The sequence below is a fragment of the Chionomys nivalis genome, chromosome 3 (genome assembly GCF_950005125.1).
Source record: "Chionomys nivalis chromosome 3, mChiNiv1.1, whole genome shotgun sequence".
Lineage (NCBI taxonomy): Eukaryota > Metazoa > Chordata > Mammalia > Rodentia > Cricetidae > Chionomys > Chionomys nivalis.
Genome location: NC_080088.1, coordinates 102,277,411 through 102,298,174, shown reverse-complemented (window position 1 = coordinate 102,298,174; position 20,764 = coordinate 102,277,411). Strand labels below are relative to the sequence as shown.

At 45.3% G+C, this 20,764-nt stretch overlaps 1 protein-coding gene across 3 annotated transcripts in view; it reads right to left on the bottom strand.

Annotated features, from left to right (window-relative positions):
• Auts2 (activator of transcription and developmental regulator AUTS2) overlaps nucleotides 1-20,764 on the bottom strand; it is a 1,103,484-nt gene that overhangs the window by 333,001 nt on the left and 749,719 nt on the right. For all 3 annotated transcript variants that reach the window (XM_057763815.1, XM_057763817.1, XM_057763816.1), the window contains exon 5: nucleotides 1,755-1,784. In XM_057763815.1, the coding sequence (XP_057619798.1) occupies nucleotides 1,755-1,784 (30 nt within the window). The remainder of the gene's footprint in view (nucleotides 1-1,754; nucleotides 1,785-20,764) is intronic.

The following is a 20,764-nucleotide window of genomic DNA, read 5'->3' as shown; positions in this document are numbered from 1 at the left end:
AGCACCAGATAATAATGATACCCAAGATCACCCTCTGGCCTCTGCATCCATATGCACACGGATGCACCTGCCCATATAGGAAGATGCACACACACAACTATGCACAGAGAGTAAGACCCTGAATAAAACCCATGCTCTTGGAGAAGTGAGCCCAGTTCTTGCTTGCCAGTAAAGCTCTCAAAACAGTCAAAAGGTTTCTGCACCTTCCTGGGTGCCAGAGATACCCCACAGAATTATGGCTATTTTTGCCATATGCCCACATGACCTTGGAGATAGTTTGGGGCATCGAATGTATTTTGCTTGATGTCACCCATCCCTGGCACGCATTGGCTGCCCGAGGTACCCAAGGTCCTAAGTCCAAAATGCTAAAATTCCCTCCTGCAGGGGGTGGGGATTGGAGGTAGGAAGCCTCAACTTGTCAGTTAAACAAAAAGAGAGCCCTCAGCCCCCCACCCAGTGTGTACTTCCGCTGTCATCCAACAGCCCATTACCATGTCACAGCACGGCGCACCCTTCCATAGGTCACTTTGTTTAAAATGACATGGATAATGCACATGTCAGCAAGCTGACAGTCCTGGCCGTCCTTCAGAGATAAAAACCTCCAGGCGAGAGCCTGTTCTTATCTGGAGGACACGGCGCTGGTCTATCATCCAAGTCAGGCGGAGCGTGATTTCTCCAGAGAGCACTTTTTTCATTTCCTGATTTTAAGGAAAATCAAATAAGCACCATTTGTCTTCATCTGAATATGCTTGACCTGCTCAGATGATGATGTCTCGAGTTTTATAACCGGCTACATATGCTGAATTCAAATTAATGACAGCGGAGAACAGGAGCCTTCAGATCTCTCCTGGAGGCTGTTGTGGAGGCGGAGGGAGAAAGTCCGAGATGGATTGGGGAACAATCACTACCCATGAAACCATGGGATTCTGGGGAGGATCAGCCAGCAAGCCGGAAGTGAAGACCACGGAACAGGGTACAGGGTAAGGGGGGACTGGCCAATTGTTTTGGTGCCGTGCAGCACATAAATTCTGAGATTCGGGTAAGTTTTCAAATTACACATGACATCAGTGGAAATGGAAACGTTCCTAGTTGGTAGATGCCAACAGCTAGGAAGGAAAAAACAAAAAAGCATACCACAAACCTTTTGCTTCAGTCAACAGAAAATGAAAACCTACTTTACTGGCTTCAGATTCCATCTTCTGGAGGCTCAAAGCCTGGGTTCCGTCTTCATCCTTATTGAGCTGTGGACACTGAGGCTGGGCCTCAACCTCCAAGTAGAGGGTGTGCCTGCTAGGGAGACACCCCCTCCCCAACACCAACCCAGGGAAGAGAGCAGAGTCCTCTTGACCACCCCTCCCACACTGCCCTGGGAGCTATGGAAAAGCAAGAGCAAATGCAGAGGTCAAGCAAAGGGACGTAGAGATGACATTATAAATACACAGGAGGAAGTTCAATGTTTTCATCATGAACAATAACAACAACAACAAAAAAAAACCCAGTTCCTTTTGAAAAGTGTTTTGGGGTCTACATGTCACCATCCATAAAGTGAAAAGTTAGTGTGATACACAGGGGACACGAAGGGGCATGTTTCAAAGAGGTAGATGTCACAGATTTGGCACGGTGTATCTTATCGTTGAAAAGGTCACAGTGTGAACAATAAGACATCCTGCAGGAGGAAGCAGGTGCCAGCAGGAGAGTGACGGTGCACAAGGGCCTCATGGACTGTATCTGCAATGGAGGGGGTGGCATCTTACCTTCTCTTCCTGGTCGCTGTCACTGTCACACTGAAAATGAAGACAAGAGAAAAAAGGTCAGTGCGGTGATTATGCAATTTGCTTCAGACACTCCACCTTCCCCGGGGGTAGGGCAAATATAGGAAAGGAGAGAAGTCCCTGGGCTGGAAGATGTTCTACAGCTCCAGGTGCTAAACACAGGACAACATCCATTCTGTCAGTTCCCTCATACCAGTGCCCTGGGATGCCAGGGGTCCACACAGCAGGAGACTACTCCACCATACAAAAAAAAAAAAAAATGTTGTTGTGGTTTTGTTTTGTTTTTTGTTTTACGAGATACGTTTTCTCTGTAGCTTTCGAGCCTGTCCTGGAACTAGCTCTTGTAGACCAGGCTGGCCTTGAACTCACAGAGATCCGCCTGCCTCTACAAAAAAAACTCTGCAAGTCAAGGGAGCACCCAGCCAGGGGCTAATACTGCCACAGCATGAAGGGGGACTCAGGATCTTTCCAAAGGTTCTGGAATAAAATCACTTCTGCAGAAGAATGTATTCTGCCTTCAGCTTTGGATATTGGCTGTCTTTCTCTTGAATCTTTTCTCAAGAAGAAAACAAGCTTTGTACATTGAAATCTCTTGCCAACACTTTGAGGGGCAAGGCTCCACACATGTGAGGTTGTGATGGTCAGTAATGACAATCAACTTGACAGGATCTTGAATCTCCTTTGGGCAGTGTCTGTAAGGAAGGTCTAGATTGGACTAACTGAGGAGGAAAGAACCCCCCTCTAAATGTGGCACCATCCAAAGACCACAGCGCTAGACTAAATGAAATGGAGAGAGTGATCTGTGCACTCAATTCTGTCTGCTGCTTCTGACTGTGGTGTTAAAACAAGAATGGTCCCCCAAAGGCTCATATATTTGAATGCTTGGTCACCAGGGAATGGCACAATTTAAAAGGATTAGAAGGATCAGGAGGCATGGATTTGTTGGAGGACGTAGGTTTTGAAGTTTTAAAAGCTCATGCCAAGCCCAGTGTAGCTCTCTCTCCCCACAGATCAAGATATAGAGTTCTCAGTTCTCCATTTCTGCCTAAGTGCTGCCATGCTCCCGGCCATGATAATAATGGACTGAGCTCTGAAACTGTAACAAACCCACATCAAATGCTTTCTTGTATAAGAATTGTCGTGGCCATGGTGTCTCTTCACAGCAGCAGAAGAGTGACTAAGGCAGTGACTTCCACCTCACACCCCTACTGCTATTCCTTCCCCACCACGGTGGGCTAGACCCTTGAACTGTGAGCCAAAATAAGCTCTTCCATAAGTTGCTATTATCAGGTATTTAGTCACGGCAATGAGAAAAGTGACTACTACTGATGCCTGAGGTTAGAAGGCAAACTCCCTGTAGGTGATGCACCAAGAGCAGTAAGTAGTACGATAAGCCTGTTGCTCCAGGTTTGCGAAAACCAAAGAAAGAAGTCTCTCACAGTTTTGGGTTTCTTGATAGAAGCAGAGGAAACAAAGATCATGCACTCTTCTAAAAATCAAGAGTCTTTTCTTTTATTTTTCTGCTTTTTTGAGACAGGGTTTTTCTGTAGCTTTGGGGCCTGTCCCAGAACTAGCTCTGTAGACCAGGCTGACCTCGAACTCACAGAGATCTGCCTGCCTCTGCCTCCTGAGTGCTGGGATTAAAGGCATGTGCCTTGGTTGCCCAGCAATAGTGTTTTCTTAACAAATAATGGGTTAAACAATGGGATTGGTATGACAATTCAATTGCTAACGTGCTTTCCTAGCAATCAATCACAGGATATGAATTTGAGTTGGTTTTCAGGACCCACGTAAAAAACAAAATTAACATGGCAGCATGCATCTGTGATCCTAGTGCTGGGGAAGAGGAAACAGAAGGATACCTGGGGCTTTCTGGCCAAGCAGACTAGCTCAATCGGTGAGTCCCAGGTCCCAGGGAAAGACCCTCAATAAAAAAGATGAACAAGGCCTAAGGAAAGTCTCTCAAGGCAAGGTTGACCTCTGATCTCCACACACATGCATGTGCACACATACATATACATAATACAGTTCTGTTAGGGTAAACACAGAGAAGGTGTGATTACATGTATGCCTTTACCCCGGAAAGGCCCTGCTGAGCTGGACTCAACCAAGATGAGACACAGGACAGAGCCTCTGGCTGCTCTGTGGTTCATCCAATGTGGGGTGCAGATGGAATCACTTTGCATGGGTGGCGGAGGGAGAGTACCCACCAGGAAGAGAGATGATCACAGGGGAGAAGCCTGGCAAGTAGGACACTGCCTATGCCAGCATAGTGCCTGGTTTGGGAGAGGGTGAAACAGATGGCTCAGCAGAGCTGCGGTGAGAGCTGACGGACTCGGTAATGCATAGCCAGGGAAAGCAAACGGCCGGTGAGTCTAGGAGGGTGCCAAGGATTTTACTGTGGCCACCTGTACATGGGAGCAGATGGAGCCACCAGTGCAAACAGGAAATGAAACAGAGCTGCCTCGGCAGGACAGAGAGCAACATCTCTCTTCTCCCACATCGTCTAGAGTTCAAAAGGGCAGTACTCTTTCCCCCACGTTTTCCTTACATTTCTGGGGAGCTATGAGAATAATTTTGGTCAAATAAGAGTTGAAGTCTGCAGAGGATCCTGAGGTAGGGGAAGAAGGAGGAGAGGAAGAATTTTGGGCCTACAAGATGGCTCAGGGAGGAAAAGCACTTGCCGCACAAGCCTGATGATCTCAGCTTAATCACCAGATCCCAGGTCAGAAGGATTGAGAACTGACTCCTGAGTGTTCGTTGTCTTCTGATCTACGCATGGGCTCCATAGCACAAGTGTGTACGCACTCACACCACACACACACACGTGCACACACACACGTGCTCACAAGCATACACAAACAACACAGATTTATCTAAAAGAGTCTCAATGAAAAGTAGGCAGCTCCTGCCTCTGACTTTCAAGTCTGCCTAGGTGAGATTGTGATGTGTTCATCTACAGCTATCATTGTGTAAATGTGGGGTTTAAATAACCCCCAAAGCCTCCATGCCAAAACAAGATGGAGAGCCCAAAGGAAGAGAAGTCTGACATCACTGAGCCACGAAACCCACGCTAGAATAGACTCTCATTTTTTAAAGAAAACTAGTCATTATTGTTCCAAGTTAACCCCTATGTGCTACCAAGAGATGCTAATAAGATCTCCATCCAAATGACTGTGTGGAGACCACTGCCTCAGTACTCTGAGCATTTAGGAACTTACATTGAATATTTTTTTTTTTTGTCTTTGTTTTTGAGTCAGAATTTCATGTATTCCAGGCTGGCCTTGAACCAGCTACATGACCAAGGAAGGCCTTGAATTCCTGTTCCTCTCACCTCTACTTTTCCAAGTCCTGGGGTGAGAACTATACCATCTACCCCTCTCTCTGCCTCCATGGCCACTGAGTGACTGACAGACCCTCGTCAAGTCCAGGAGCATCATTTCCCCCTGGGCTTCCAGCAGCAGCTACGTCTGCATTTACATTCTGTTGCCCGATTAATGTTTGGTTATCCTATCAGATGAGTTGAGCAGAGAAGACTGGCTGAGATGAAGACCCGAAGGTCTAGAACCGTGGGTGGATGGGGTGGGTGGAGATGGTTGTGTTCTTCTGAGGGTGTAACTGCTCTATTGTTTTTTACCATAAAATCTCAAGTGCATTTTTAAGAGTGATTGAGTAGGGGTGGGAAGAGAAGAGTCTGTTTTTTTTCCTTTCCTTTCTTTTTTTTTTTTAAAAAAAAACTTTGAATTGCTGGGGGATGTGAACCCAGGGCTTGTGTATGATAGGAAACTGTACTGCTGAGCTACACCCCCAGCCCAGAGTGGTGCCTTCTGTCATGCCTGCTCTTTCCCAGATGTTCACAGCTATCCATACGAGGTTATGACAATGAAGGCTAGAGCGACACATTTCCCTCCGTCCTCCAGGGTCTACGCTCAGGAGAAGAAGCTGGGAAAGTGGGGAAAGCTCTCTCTCCCACCCCCCATGCAAACAGCGGTAAGTCTCTGGGAATGGTTATTTCTATCAAAGCATTAAGCTACCCTGCTTTTGGAGAGTCCAGTTCTAATTTCAAGGTCCACTTAATTCCGTATCAAGTAATTACTGATATACCCAGAAGCACCTTGCCTCCAGAGTTAAGCATATGGTGGAGAACTGAGACCTACTGGTATCCATTATGGAAGCCACACGGATGCCAAGCTGATTACAAATGCTGGGGCTCCCCACACGACACACTCGTGAGTGACAGGCCCCTCGCAAGGCCAGCCAGAGTCTGCTGAAGCACTGTCTGTGGCACCAGGGGCCCACATGGTGCGCTGAGAAAACAGCCCCATTTCTGGTATTAAATTCCCATACTGACCCAGGGACTTTGCCGTGAGCTCAGCAGGAGCTCACCATCCAATTTACAGCTCCACTCTCTGGAGCCTCCAGTGCCAGCCCCTGGCAGAGAGCGATGGCGGTCAAACCCTCCAGCTCATAAATTATGCAAAGGCAATAAATGCGTTCAGCAAACAGCGCCTGACGCTTGCCCAGCCTGGCTCCTCACACACTCTGCAGGAAAAAAAAAAAAAAAAAAAAAAAAAAGGAGAGAGGAAAAAAGCCAGAAGCTGGGTGCATATAAGAGGTCTATTCCACTCATAAAGGGGGTTTGTTGACAGCCCCAGACGGAGAGCAAGCTGGGGTCCTGAGCGGGCTTTCTGCCTCGCTGGCAGTGGTTTATAGGCGTGCTTTATGAAAAAGGGAGGCTGTTTTATGGAGTCAGGGTGGGGAGAAGTCATAGTCTCGAATTCACATTTAATACACTGCCTAGCTTTCACACCCCGGGTTCAACCCGCTGTGGATCTTTTTCGGGCCAGATGGTTGTTGGTCTTCAAAGGTTAAAGGAAGAAGTGTCTGTTTCCCCTGTCCCTAGACACCCACTCCAATTTATAAGAGTTCACGCTGAACCACCTCCCGGTTCAGGTTTATGTTCTGGAGGAGGCAGGGAGATGGAAAAGGCATGTCAGGCACAGAAAGGGGTCCCAGCTGATTCGCCGTCTTAAGCATTTTGACATCAGGGTCCTGCCTTGGTTTATTAGCAAACAGTTTGCCCACCAAATGGGAGCTTGAGGTGTCGGAATGTTCTCCATGACATGGTTTCAAAGCCCTGAGAGAGAAGTGGAAATAATTTTCTCCATCTTAATAGCAAGAAACAGAGAGGAAGGACAGGGAAAGAATCGTGGTCCTCAGGCTAAGACAGGAATTTAAACCACCATACTTGAGGAGTCAAACGGGAGGCCTGCAGTGAACACCACAGGCTTTGAATGCAGACATAGGAAGAGAAATTTCCAGACAGAGCCTTGGCCACCCCATCATGGCTACCATTCAACTGTGATTTCCCTGTTGTTTCATGAACTGGATGTCAACTGTTGAAGGCACTGAGTCCTCCTGTTTCAACTCTTTAAACCACACAAGAGCCTGATGTAGTGGTGGATGCTTGCTGGCTGTTATTATTTATTTATTTATTTTTATTTATTTCCTACTTACTTATTTGAGACAGGGTCTCATGTAATCCACACTGGCCTGGAATTTGCCACAGCACCAAGGATGAACTCCTGATCCTCCTACCTTGGCCTCCCTAGTGTTGGCTGGGATTACTGTTGTACCGCTGCACTCAATCTAAGCAGTGCTGGGAATGGAACTCAGAGCTTCTTGCATGCTGGTCAAATGCTCCACCAACTGAGCTACTCCCATGGGCTCTACATGGATAATAAAAAAATAAATAAATTCCTAGAAAAATTCAAAAGGAAAACAAGCAGGGCCTGGTGGTACAAGCCTTCAACCTAGCATGAAGGAGACAGAGGTAAGGGGATCTCTGTGAGTGAGAGACCAATCTGGCCTACACAAGTGAGTTCTAGGACAGACAGGCTTACCCAGAGAGGCTGGTTCAAAAACCCACAAAAGCAAAATAATTACATGGAAATTTTCATGAGATTTAAGAGATAAAGGGATGTTATAATAACTTCTCTGGAAGGTTCCTAGAGCTTACTCTGAGTCACCCAACTAATCTCCCAGCAGGTTCACAGCACACAGCTCACCAACAGGGCTGGGGTGGAGATCTTATCTAACAAGGTCCTCCTTCCAGCCACACCCAGTCATGAGAAACATCCTCATACCTAACTGTCTTCGTAAGGAGCCACACCCTCCACCCTAGAGTGTCCTTCTCCAAACTTCAACCTAAAAACCTGCTGGTCCTCTTAAAACAGCTCCCAGTCTCTCGTGATTCCAATGGTCTAAAACAATATAAAGCTTCAGCTTCCCAGCTCTGCCCAACAACATTGGCCATGGCAGACATCATTCCTGCAATGAGGTCTAGTCTCAATCATGTTTTACCTCCAGGCCTTGACACACACTTGGTGTTCAACTATACTGGTAAGTCAATCAACCTCATCCTTTAAAAAGAATTACTCCATGCTGGTTAGTTTAAGTCAACTCGCCGCAAGCTAGAACCATCAGAGAGGATGGAGAGCATGCACTGAGAAATTGCCTCCATAAAAATCAGGTAGTAGGCAAGCCTGCAGGGACATTTTCTTAATTAGTGATCAATAGGGGAGGGCCCAGTCTATTGTGGGTGGTCCTGGGAGCTGTAAGAAAGGAAGCTGAGCAAGCCATAAGGAGTAAGTCAGTAAGCAGCATCCTTCCATAGCCTCTGCAGTCTCCTGCCTCCAGGTTCCTGGCTTGTTTGAGGTTTTAGCCTGTCTTTCTTTGAAGATGAACAGTGATGTGGAAGTGTAAGTCAAATAGACTGTTTCCTGAAGCTTGTGTTTGCTCAAGGTGTTTCATCAATGCCACAATAACCCTAACTAAGACATATTCCTAACTAAACATATTCTATGTTTGATTCTAGGTAAAGTACAATTAAAGTACAAGACAGGTGACTCCAAATGGAAAAAAAAAAGTATAGGCTACAGTAATATGATTGCATAATACTGAGAAGATTGTCTGAACATGCTTGGCAGATTATTAGTACAGGTAACAAAGAAAGCATTTGTTTGTTTGTTTGTTTTTACTTAACAGACCATCCAAATGGCTCAGCAGGTAAAGGCACTTGCTGCTAGGCCTGATGACCTGAGTTTCATCCCTGGAAGCCACATGATAGAATGGGAAAACCAACTCCTCCAAGTTGTCTTCTGACCTCCACCTCAAACACGTGTGAACAAGAGCACAAATGTACAAACATGCACACACACAAATATTAATTAAATAAATGCAATAAAAATAAAATTGCTAGGAGAGCATAGACATAAGTTTCAGATGAAAATGTCTTCCAATTAAAAATACAAAACACCCCAAAATGATGGGATTATGACATTTATTACATTTCCTCAAAAGCGAGCCCTCCTTGTTTTTATTTGGGGATCTCAGGACATGTGTTTAAGACTCTGCCTCGAGTTGGAACAAACGAAGGTGTGCAGCCTTGTTTGGCCTGTAGACACTGGGATGGGATTCTGGGTAACCAATGATGGAACGCATTCTTAAGCAGAAAGTGGCAATCACTGAATACATCACACACAATGACATTGAGGAGGGCACTGCTCTCCATTCTGCTCAATGGACCTTGCTGGAGCAGTTATTCTGTATCTCAGATCCATTTATCATCACCACCAAAGATGTCAGGGCTGAACGCCACTTGCTGAACAAAGTTATTTTATTCTCTTTCCTGCCTAAAGGAGACGGGAGGAAAATGAGGGGGGAACCCCCCAACTTGTAAAGCAGAGCATCTCGCATCAAGTACAATTTACCTTGGCCAGAGACAAAACAAATCGATTCCCCCTTTGGGCCAGGCGGTTTATCTAAGACAGTAAAGACATCCCTTACCTAAAAGCAATTTCTGAAGAAGCCACCTGAAGAAAACATGACATTTATTTCCTTCCTGTAAAAAGCCAGCAAGCGGCCTGGTGACTAAACACATCCGCTGGCAGCTTCCCACGAGCCCGACTCCCTGCACAAGCACAGACACGCAGGCAGCCATCTTGTGCCAAAGAACCCCCTTCCCCACTGTTTACCTAGCTGTCTTATTGGCTTTGGACTTTACATGACATTTAAAGCTATTGGGGCCCTTGAAATAAAGAGCATTTTAATCCTGAAAGTGGTTTTAGGAGGGTTTTTTTTTCCCCTCAATGTAAAATGAAGGACCAAGTTCCTCCCTTCTGTCTCAACAATAACTCCACAGGGGGTCAAAAATAGCTCAGATACTAGGAAAGCCTGATGAAAAAATGAGTGTTCTAAACAGTAACTCTAAAGAAGAAAGCAGCGAGCGCAGGGTGAGCTCATTAGAAAATAATACACAGTCCAGCTGTTGAGGAGACCGGAGAGCATAAACTTTTACAGCTTCTGGGCTTTCGTACCTATAGTCTAGCATTCCTATGTAGGGAGCTTGTGGAATTTGGTATTTTGCATGTTGGAAATAGGTAGAACTCAATCAGGCAATGTGATGTGAGAGATGTAGAGGCGTGTGTGTGTGTGTGTGTGTGTGTGTGTGTGTGTGTGTGTGTACATCTCCCACTCAATCTGGAGACCACCATTCTGGCTATACCAGCTGGCCAACGAGGCTCTGAGGTTTGTCTCTTTGTTCAGATATCTCCCCCAGTGTTGGGCTTGCAGGTGTTCACCACCATATCTGGCTTTCCATGGGTGCTGGGGATCTGAGTTCAGGTCCTCAGGAGGCGGAGCAAGGGCTTTGCCCACCAAGCCATCTATCTCGCTAGCTCAAGCAAGCACTTCTCGTTCCCTTTCTCGTCATTGCTCAGACAACCACATATTTTCATTGAAAAAATACGACTAAAGTGCCCACTGTGGGCAGCTCCATTCTGACCGCTCACTAAAAGCGCAATTACGCTGCTTACAGAAAACAAACAGTCCAAACTGGGGATTTAAAGCTTAGAAATTCAACATCTTTTGCCACTTTGAAATCCATGTATATTTCATAAACAACCTGTAATTTCCACTTAGATCACTGACATGTTATTTGGTTCTGGGGAATGATGGAGAGTGGACACTTCACAAACCTTCAGAGTTCAGCATTCTCTACACTCAAGAAGAGAAGCTATGTTTTGTCGGGTATAAGCATATGTATACTCCAAAGACAAAATGGCGAAATGGATAGTCTAGAACCTATGTTTCATGTGTTGATTTTTTCAAACATAGGGTCTACTGTACCTCAGGATGGTCTCCAACTTGTTATGTAGCTGAGGATTGGCCTTGAGCTCCTGATCCTCCTGATTCTTCCTCCAGAATATTGGACTTACAGACACACATCACACACCCAGTTTCGGTAGGGTGCAAGATGGAACCCAGGATCTCCTGCATGCCAGGACACTACTCTACCAATGGAGTCACATCCTCAGCCTGGGTCCTGAGATCAGCAAATGATCTCTCTTTAGCCCAGGCAGTAGATTCTTTGCCTCCTTGCCATTGGCTTGCTGATTCCATGCTATCAGCAGCACTAATCCTTGCCGGTCTGGAGACCTACTACTAATGACTTGGAGGACGGCAGAGAGGGCGAGCTGATTATAAGACTATGGCAGTATTAGTAAGGAGCAGTCTTGGTTTTCTTTCCCAGCCATGTGCCACGTGAGACGCCCAGCAATGCTACCCTTTCTCTTTTTCCTTTGCCCCCAGGCCTGCCTGGACTCACCCTTAGTTCCTGAAGTCCTGGGTGGAACTAATAATTTAGCCCAAATTTGCTGAGGAGTAAAAAGGAAGAGTACGTCACGGGTTAAAATAATACAAGACTCTATTTTTTCCGCTGTGTTGTGATCCATAGAAATCACCCTGAGCCTTTTCCCTTTCTTCTCTGCCTGGGAAGCCAATTGCTTTGATTGCGGTGATATGAGCTAGCTAAAATGACTTGCCCTTGCTTGTGAGGCAAATGGAACATGCTAATAGAACTTATCGCATTACCCGATGCGAAAGTGCCATAGCTCATTACTTTAAGATAAAAGGATATCATTGCGGACGGCGAGCAGAATTGACTTTCTGAGGCCCGACTTGATGATGATTTAATCAACTGCTCTCTTTCACTTCTCATCTCTGTGCCTGTCGGTTTCACAGGTGCCGTTAAATGAGACACTCGGAGAGTGAGCGCAGGGAAAGAAATTGCTGTCATTACTTTTCAAGAAAGGAGGTATGCAAATTTTCGACAGAAAGATTGCGTTCATAATGGGCCTGGTAAAATACAAGGATCATGCTTGACAGGTGAGGGCAAGCCATTTGTATGCCCTTAAAGCACAGCAACCATCCTTATTTAGGATGTGCTCCATAAGAGAAATGAGGATGAGGGGAGGAAAAAGAGGAGGAGGAGGAGGCAGGAACTCAGAAGGCTGGTTTAAACCAGTCCCTGATCTGGAAACCCAGGAGGGGTGTTTAAGACTCAAGAGTGATGATACCCAGAGCTGAGGCACAGAAACAAAGCCTGCTACCCTTTGGTGGGAACCTAAATGATAGTGAGCTGCTAGAAAGATCTCACGGTGATCCATCTAAAATCATAGAGACAGAGGCCAGGTTCGAATCCTACCTCTACCGTATGAATGCGAGAAGACCCTCTAAGGGCAAGCAATTGAATTTCTCAGCCTCTGGTTCATCATCTATCAAATGGGACTGCTTACTCTCTACCTTGAGGTTTAGAGAGCACCTAAGTACTAATTATATGAAATTCACATGCATACACATACAATGCACATAAAGCACTCAGAATAGTGTTTACGTAAAAAGTCAATCAACATTAGGAATCATTTCTGATCAGTTTTTCCCCTTCCTTGTTTGTCTTATGGACCTTGGGTGGTCTTGAACTCACTATGTACCTGAGCAAGTCTTGAACATCTGGGGACTACATGATGCACTGCCATGATTGTTTTCCTTCCTCTTTTTGTGTGTAATGTATATGTGAGTGTGCACGTGTGTTGTGAAGGTTTACGAGCCAAAAGTCAATGCCAGGTGTTCTGCTCAATCTCTATTTGCCTCATTCCTCTGAAACAGTTTCTCAAATTTAACCTGGAGCTTACTGTTTTGAGCTATATTGGCTGGTTGGCGGGCCAGCAAGCCCTACTGATCCTCTTGTCTTGACAGCAGCAGCTCCCTGCCTCCAACAGCTAGGGCTATAGGATTACATGGCCATGCCTAGGTTTTATGTGTCTATGGGGAAACCTGAACTTGGGTCATCACACTTGTATAGCAATCGCTCTCACCCAGTGAGCTAAATCCCTACTCCCTCTCCTCTCCCTCTCTTTCTCCCCCTCCCCTTCTCTCTCTCTCAAATGTGTGTGAGTCAGGTGCTGCCAATCTACTTGAGCCTGGTGAAGACATAACAGGATTATTTTATTTCAGACAAAAGTCCTCTCCTCAGCCAGTGAGCAAAGTGCACTATGGCTGCCCTGAGAAATCACCCTACAGATGAGCGCACTCCTGAGCACCATGAAGAACGCCAGCAGCACTGCCCTGCTATGTGGACCCCTCTCCTTCCTCTCTCCCTCCCACACTTACTCCGCATTGCTCACATGCTACGGGGCATGACACACGTGCGAGGAGTCTCTGAGTAGGTAATGTCCAGCCCGGCAGGGAGCCTCAGGCAGTCACCCTGTACACTGGCCTAGGGAAGGGATGCTGCAACTGCTAAGAAGAGGTAACCTGCCACGATTCACCTTCAGAAAACCATAGTGAATAGGAAGAGATTAAATGACCAGGGTACTATGTACAGAGGTGTTTTTTTCGTCGTCTTTGACTTCAATAGGTAATTGTTCTATTTTCTGCAACACCCAAAGTAAAAGCATCTTTCTTAAAGAGCCCACAGCTCTGAGTTCTTTTCTTCAGGATAATGACACTGCCACAACCATTCTTTTCCTTCCTTCCACCAAGGCTGTGAGGGACGGAATTCAGCTCTGCCTTCATGCTGAGTGACACCAACGTGATTCAATTCTCTGCCAAATGGTTGATGTTCACATTCAGCAAGAGCAGAGTGGGGTGGGATACACAACATCAGGGCAGCAAAAAGCCCTCTACTCTGAAGTATCTGGTTCCCACCAGCATCACAAAAAAATACCCAGAGAAGGAGGTTCCCCCCACCCCCCACCAATTTCTCTCTTTTATTTTCCTTCCAGAATTTGGAAATGCCTTGTACAACCAAGGTAGGTGCTCTACCACTGAGCCACTGGGAGATTCTAGGCAGATGTTCTACCACTGAGCCACACCTGAGCCCCTCACGGGGCGGGGGGGATTCTTGGCAGGTGCTCAATCACTGAGTCACACCCCCGGCCCTCACTGGGGGATTCTAGGCAGGTGCTCTACCACTGAGCCACACCCCAGCCCCTCACTGAGAAATTCTAGGCAGGTGCTCAATCACTGAGCCACACTCCCGCCCCTCAATGGGGGATTTTAGGCAGGTACTCTATCAATGAACTTTAACCTTTCATGGGCAGAATCTAGTTTTGCTTGCTTTACCACTAAACTATATCCTTAGCCCTCTTTACTTTTTTATTTTGAGACATGTTAGACTAAGTTGTCCAGGATGATCTTGAACTCACTCTTTCATCCAAGCAGCCCTGAACTTGGGATCCTACTGCCTCAGCTTCTTTCATAGTTATCAACAGAAATGAGAGCTTCAGGTGGCTGGGAAGGCACTTGGACCCAGCTCTATCCTCACAAGTTTGTCCTGGGTTGTGAAGCACACCACTTTTCCTTTGGTGAATATCCCTGCACAAGGACACTATGCGACAGTTATCCCACAATTGACTGCCCTGCAGAGTCTGAGGGCACCTGAGACTGAGAAATTGTAATGACTCTTCAGCCACAAACTGCAGTGATTAGTCATATTTATGCTCCACACAAGACCATTCCTTCCTCAAGAACCTTTTTTCCTGTATCGCAGAAAGTGCTCATTAACCCAAAACTGATGTAGGCTCAAATTCCAATCCCTTTTCCACAGGGTCATACGTGGTTGGGACAGGTTTCCAGTATCATGAGGATCCTTGTGGAACCAGTATCTGGGATTCATTTACGTTCAGAATTTGTGTCAGGATTAAGTAAGTACATGTGAAGACAGCCAAAAAGAGACATCATGACTTTTGTTTTGCAAATCTTTGTATGAAAAATATGTCCCCATCACACAGAGAAATGAGAAGACATAACAATTACTCAAATGTTGGGAGAAAATTTCTACCATTTCGTCATCAAAGAGGAAGTCATAATCTCCAAGCATTTCTTTTTGGAAACTGTTTAAAGGCCTAATACTACCCTATAGCAAATCAGAAACATCAACGGAAACAAAACTAGTGAATAGTAACAGCAAGAATCTTCCCAGTAACTCACGACTTTATTTCATGAGTAAAATGTCAACAACACAAGACCATTTAGAATCCAGTATAACATTCCTTTATAGACTTGGTAGACATTGCATTTGGGCAACCATACTTGGGCTTGGACTTCAAACAATACTCAGTAATGTGTGCAAAGAGACTAAAATCAAATGCATGAACACGAGACTGAGGATCTAAATGTGTACCATATGCACAGGGCAGGGACAGCTTGTGGGCTTTGACATTTTTTATAATTCAAATTTAAGTGCAGATGCCTGTGGAGGCCAGAGGAGAACATCAGATCTCTTGGAGCTGGAGTTACAGGTGGTTGTGAATCTCCTGACCTAGGTACTGGGAACCAAACTCAGACCCTCTAGAAGAACATCAAGAGCTCTTAACCGCTGAGCCCTCTCTCCAGCCCCAGTTTTGACACACTTAGACTGCTCTCTCAAAACTGGCAGCGTAAATAAGTAGATGGGCAGAATGCAGTTAGAAGGTACCCACTAAAGCTGGGCATGGTGGTAAGCAGGACGATCTCTGGGAATTCAAGGCTAGCCTGGCCTACATTGAGAATTCCAAGACAAACAGGACCACATAGAGAAACCCTGTTTCACAAAACAAAATTAATTAATTAATCAACAACAAAAGAAAATACCAACTAATTGTTGGTACAAGTAGGAATCTAGCAGTTTTGGAATCTGTTAGTAGATTAAGATGGGGCTACATGTGCCCTTTGGCGACATGTGGACATGTGTGCTCCCTCCTCCCCAGGAGAGCGTCTCTGCATGCACTCTGTTCCCTCAGCTGTCAGCTTCCTGTTTCTCCATAACGACCTGCTTCTTCCTGACTAAGGTACTCAGTGCCCATGAGCTCACAGAAGAGTGAGTTAGTAAGCTATTCAGCAGGGGTGAATGCCAGAAGTTTCTACTTGGCAAGATCAAGGAACACGCAGTATAGGGCTAAGGAGGTAGCTGTGTCAGCAAAGTATTTGTGCAAAAACATAAGGACCTAAGTTTGGATCCCCAGAACCCAGGTCAAGAAGCTAGGTGTGGTGGCACATGCCTGTCAACCCAAGGACCGGTGAAGCCGAGACAGGGATAACCAGAGGGTCTATTGTTCAGGAAATCTAGGCAAAAGGGTAAGTGCCAGGTTCAGTGAGAGACCCTCTCTAAAAATGTAAGTGGAGACTGATAGAGGATGTTGATCTCTGACCTCCACATGTCCTTTCGTGGATATGCACACAGATAGGGGTTGATGTCACGGGCAGAAGGGTATTGGGAAAATGGTCAGCCTGCGTATGCCAGTGAGGAACGTAGGAAAATGGTTTTGCGTTGAAAGTGCATTTTAAGAAAACAAAACCACAGACTGGAAGGGGGTGGGGATCAGATGCTGCACTGGCAAGTTTTAACTGTTTGCAATGAGACACAACTGAGAAGAACCTGGGAAAAAGAGTCTAGACCGAGCAGGTCTGTGGAGGGTTATCTTGATTGTTCACTAAGTTAGGAACTCCACGGGTGACGTCATTTAGTGGGCTGGACTGTGAACTGTGTGAGAGTGAAGAAAGCCAGCTGACTACCAGCAGCAAGTGGGCAGCATGGAGGCATTGGTTTCTCTCTGCTCAACTGCAGGTGTGGTGTGCTGACAGGCTGCTTCATTACCTGCCTTGATTTCTCAGTGACCTGGAAGCTTAAACCAAAGCCTTTCTGTCCTAAGCAGCTTTTGGGCAGGGTGTTTTTATCATAACAAGGGAAGTGAAACCAGGACAGATGCTAAGTCCCTTCTTGTCGGAACCTCAAGGTCTTACAGTATTTCTGTGCCGGTCTGACTTACTTCAAGTGACAGCCGCAGCCTGAGTGGAGCTGCAGAAGGAAAACTGTGCTCTTGCACTGAGCATGCCTAATCATCACAGTGCAACTTTCAGCCAAGTGAAATATTTAAAAGAGGGACAGCAAAAGACTTGGCCAAAGAAATACAAAAATTACTTGAAATAAACATCTATGAGCACTCAAAGGTGGTGCAGGATGACCCAAAGCTCCCCTTCCTACTGGATCTCCAAAGACTTGGTTTTACTTCTGTTTAGCGGTAGGAACCTTTGCTTTTGGACCTTCTTAGAGTCCATCTTATTCATAATTGGGATTTTAAATTATACTGTACTGAACAAGAATCTTTATTTTAGGAGGGCTTAAAAAACCAGCCTCCTATATCATAAATAAGAAGGGTAAGATTACCATAAATTGCCTGCAAGAAAATACAAATTGCTAAGATAAAAACACCCGCCAGCCTGCCAGTCTTGAGTTTCCTGTTTTGACATACTATATGCGGTAATTTGGTATCCACAATCTCTTATTAGAAAATGAATGTGCTAGTTTTCTGAATGCTGCAATTACAATAATTGAATTTAAAATGGGGATTGAGTTTCTCTGTTTGGAGGAAAAGGAATAATTGTGTATTTCTGATTAAAATCAAGGGGACTGAAAAGAGCCTGTTAGGAATTTCAGCCTCAAGTCTTCCCGGGGTGATTCCTCTGAGTCAGGCCTGAGAAGTGTTTGGCCAGAGAAAAAAAAGAGTGGAAGGAAAATGGACAGGACCTCAGCGTCAGGCTGCACCTCCGGCCTCATTTGCCTGTCTCCTGGCCCTCAGCCACAACACCCCTGTGACAGACAATCACAGTGCCTCAACACTGTAACACTCTAAATGGTGGCCGTGCATGAGTTCCCCACTGTGCCAAAAATTAAGAGTTAAAACGCAGGGAAAACAAACATCTCTTTGTCTTGAAAACGCAGGTCCCTCTTTAGCCTGCCAATATTTGAGGAGTCTTTATTTCTTTCCCCTAGAACCTCTTTTCGGGGATAATGGATGAGTGGGGGGCACTAACACTATTGTCTGCACGGCTGCATTTCTTTGTTTTACTGAAAAATGACTTGAAAAGCCCACTCGGGGTTGAGATGGTGGAAAGGAAGTGGGGCGGAGCAAGAGGGCTAGCCTGATGTTTTGATGCCTTGCTGTTTAATTTTAGGGTGTCTCCCAGTCTTCCTAAACCACCATTATCTAGATGTGAAGGGGAAATTTAGGCTCCTCTCTCCTATAAACATTCCCCACAACACCGGTTTCCCAGGAAATTTTCAAAATGAGAGATGCTCTCCTTATATGTGGCTTACCATATTTTTCTTTTTTATTAGTGCGTCTCCTCAGTTCATATGGTAAGATTTTATTGTATTAATTTATTCTGTGTACATATGCCTCAATGTGCATATGGAGACCAGATGACAACTTTTCATGCTTCAATTCTTTCCTTCCCAGGAATCATCAGGCTAGGGAGCAAGTGGCTATGGCTATACCTTGCCAGTCCCCAGAATGACCGGAACTTCTTTGGACACTTCCTGGTGCTGATACCGCCTTCTTTCCATTTTCATTGGTGCCCTACCACCTGCAATCCTCCCATTCTTCTTACATCGCCTACGTACACGATGTGTGCATGTGTGTGTACATGCCAATACAAGCATTCATGTCACAGTACGAGTGTGGCCGACTGTGTACAGTTGGTTCTCTTTACCACGGTGCATTCTGGGGATGAAACCAAAGTCATCAGGTTTGCACATTAGATAGCTTTACTTAACGAGCCATCTCACGGGCCCCATCTTTTCTTTTTACGCTATCAGTGGCTCTTTTGAAACCATTATTATCTAGATAATAAGCCATTTATTTGCTTGTTGCATATATATATATACACACACACATACACACATATCTATGTATACGTGTATATATAAAATAATATACTATATACAAATATATTTAAATACTAGATAGATATAGACCCACACATATACTATTTTTTCCTGAAATGTTACCTACATTGCCCAGTATGGACTACATCTGTCTGGTCCCTGTCACTCACCACTTGCTGCTCTGGCCACTAATTAAAAAAAGGCTTCCTAGCTTCAAGGCACAGGCAGTCAGGGTTTACTGCCCTCCTCCAGGAACAGGAAGGATTCCTAGGTCTCACTCCCTTCACAGGCTTTATTATGTAATTTAATAATCAATACCCACTTCTATGTCAGAGGGTTTATCTTGCCCCATAAATCCAGAAGGAGAGAATGATATGAAGACATCAGCATGGATGGGATGGGCTCTACTGTTTTGTAACGCCAGGAGGAGAGAACCCAAGCAACAGATTTAAATATGAGAGGGCAACACAGGGCTCCTGGCTGGATGGCAGGGATCATAAAAGACTCCAGCATGATCTACAGCAGGGCTGCTGTGACCCAACCAACTGGATGCTGAGAAACCCAACCTTGAGCAGGCATATCATAGAAAAATTATAAGCCTGGGATTATGGGCAAGGTAAAAAGCTCCCTCTCAAAAAAAATCTGAAACATTTTTAACACAACAGACGGAAAGGCCGAGAACAAGCATTGAACTCTAGTTGGCGGTACAGAGCTCACTGTGGTTTAGGAACAAGCCCTCTATGGCTGTGGCCTCAAGAGTCCCAGGGGGCCCTTAATTCTCTCCCCTGCAACTCCCCGCCCCAAGGCTCTGAGATAATTATCACTGTAACATCTTCTCTCCAGTGGCCCCTAGAGACTCATCCTTCCTTTCAAAAGCAAAGAGGTCAACTCAGGGAAGAGAAATATAAATGGCTAATAAACAAATGAAGAACAGTTCCACCTCAGCGGTAATCAAAGGAAGGCAGGTCAAGAAGAGACCCACTGCAGTGTGGAGAGACAGGACTGGCAGAACTGCTGAGGCTATAGCACATACTACTGCAGGGTGTCCATTTTCTATTTGGCATATTATTTCGCAAGCAGAAGATGCATTCATCAAGAGCCTTTGGTTTTTATACAGTTTATTTATTTATTTTTGGTTTTTAAGAAAACGTCTTATGATGTATCTTGGCTGGACTGGAACTTGCTATGTAGACCAGGCTGTCCTCAAACTCAGAAATCTGCCTACTTCTGCTTCCTAAGTGCTGGAATTGACTAGCAGTGTGGGTCACCAAGCCTGGCTAATTTTCATACAAGTTAGTTCAATTCTTCTTCTCTTTCATCTGCATACATACATACTCACACACACACACACTCACACACACACAGCACATGTGTGTATGAAAGATGAACAGAAAAGTATGTAAAAATATGTTTTAGCCAGCTGTATTAGTACTTGGCTGTAATCCCAGCACTCTGGAGGCAGAGGCTGGAGGATTCCAGTAAGGTTTGAGGTTAGTTCCATCTAAATAAAGTCTCATACCACCCAGGGCTACAAAGCAAGACCCTGTCTCAGAAATTCAAAGGTGGTTCAGTTAGTAAAGTGCATAGCCTAGGATCTGACTTTGATACTCACCACCTATGTAAAAATTCCAGGTGTGGTGGAAAGCATTTGTAATCCCAGTGCTGGGGAGACAGACACAGGGTGACCCTAGGACTCCATCGTCAACCAGCAAAACTCCAGGTTCAATGAGGTACTATCTCAGGAAATAAGGTGGATGGCATCTGAGGAATAACATCCAAGTTTAACTCCTGGCTTTCACCATGAATGTGCACACACGTGTATGCACACATTCATGAACATTTATGTACAAGCACATACACAACATACAAACACACACATATAAAACTCAAAAGAAAATAAGTATGTAAGATGCTGATTTAAAATTACATGGTAATAGAAAAGATG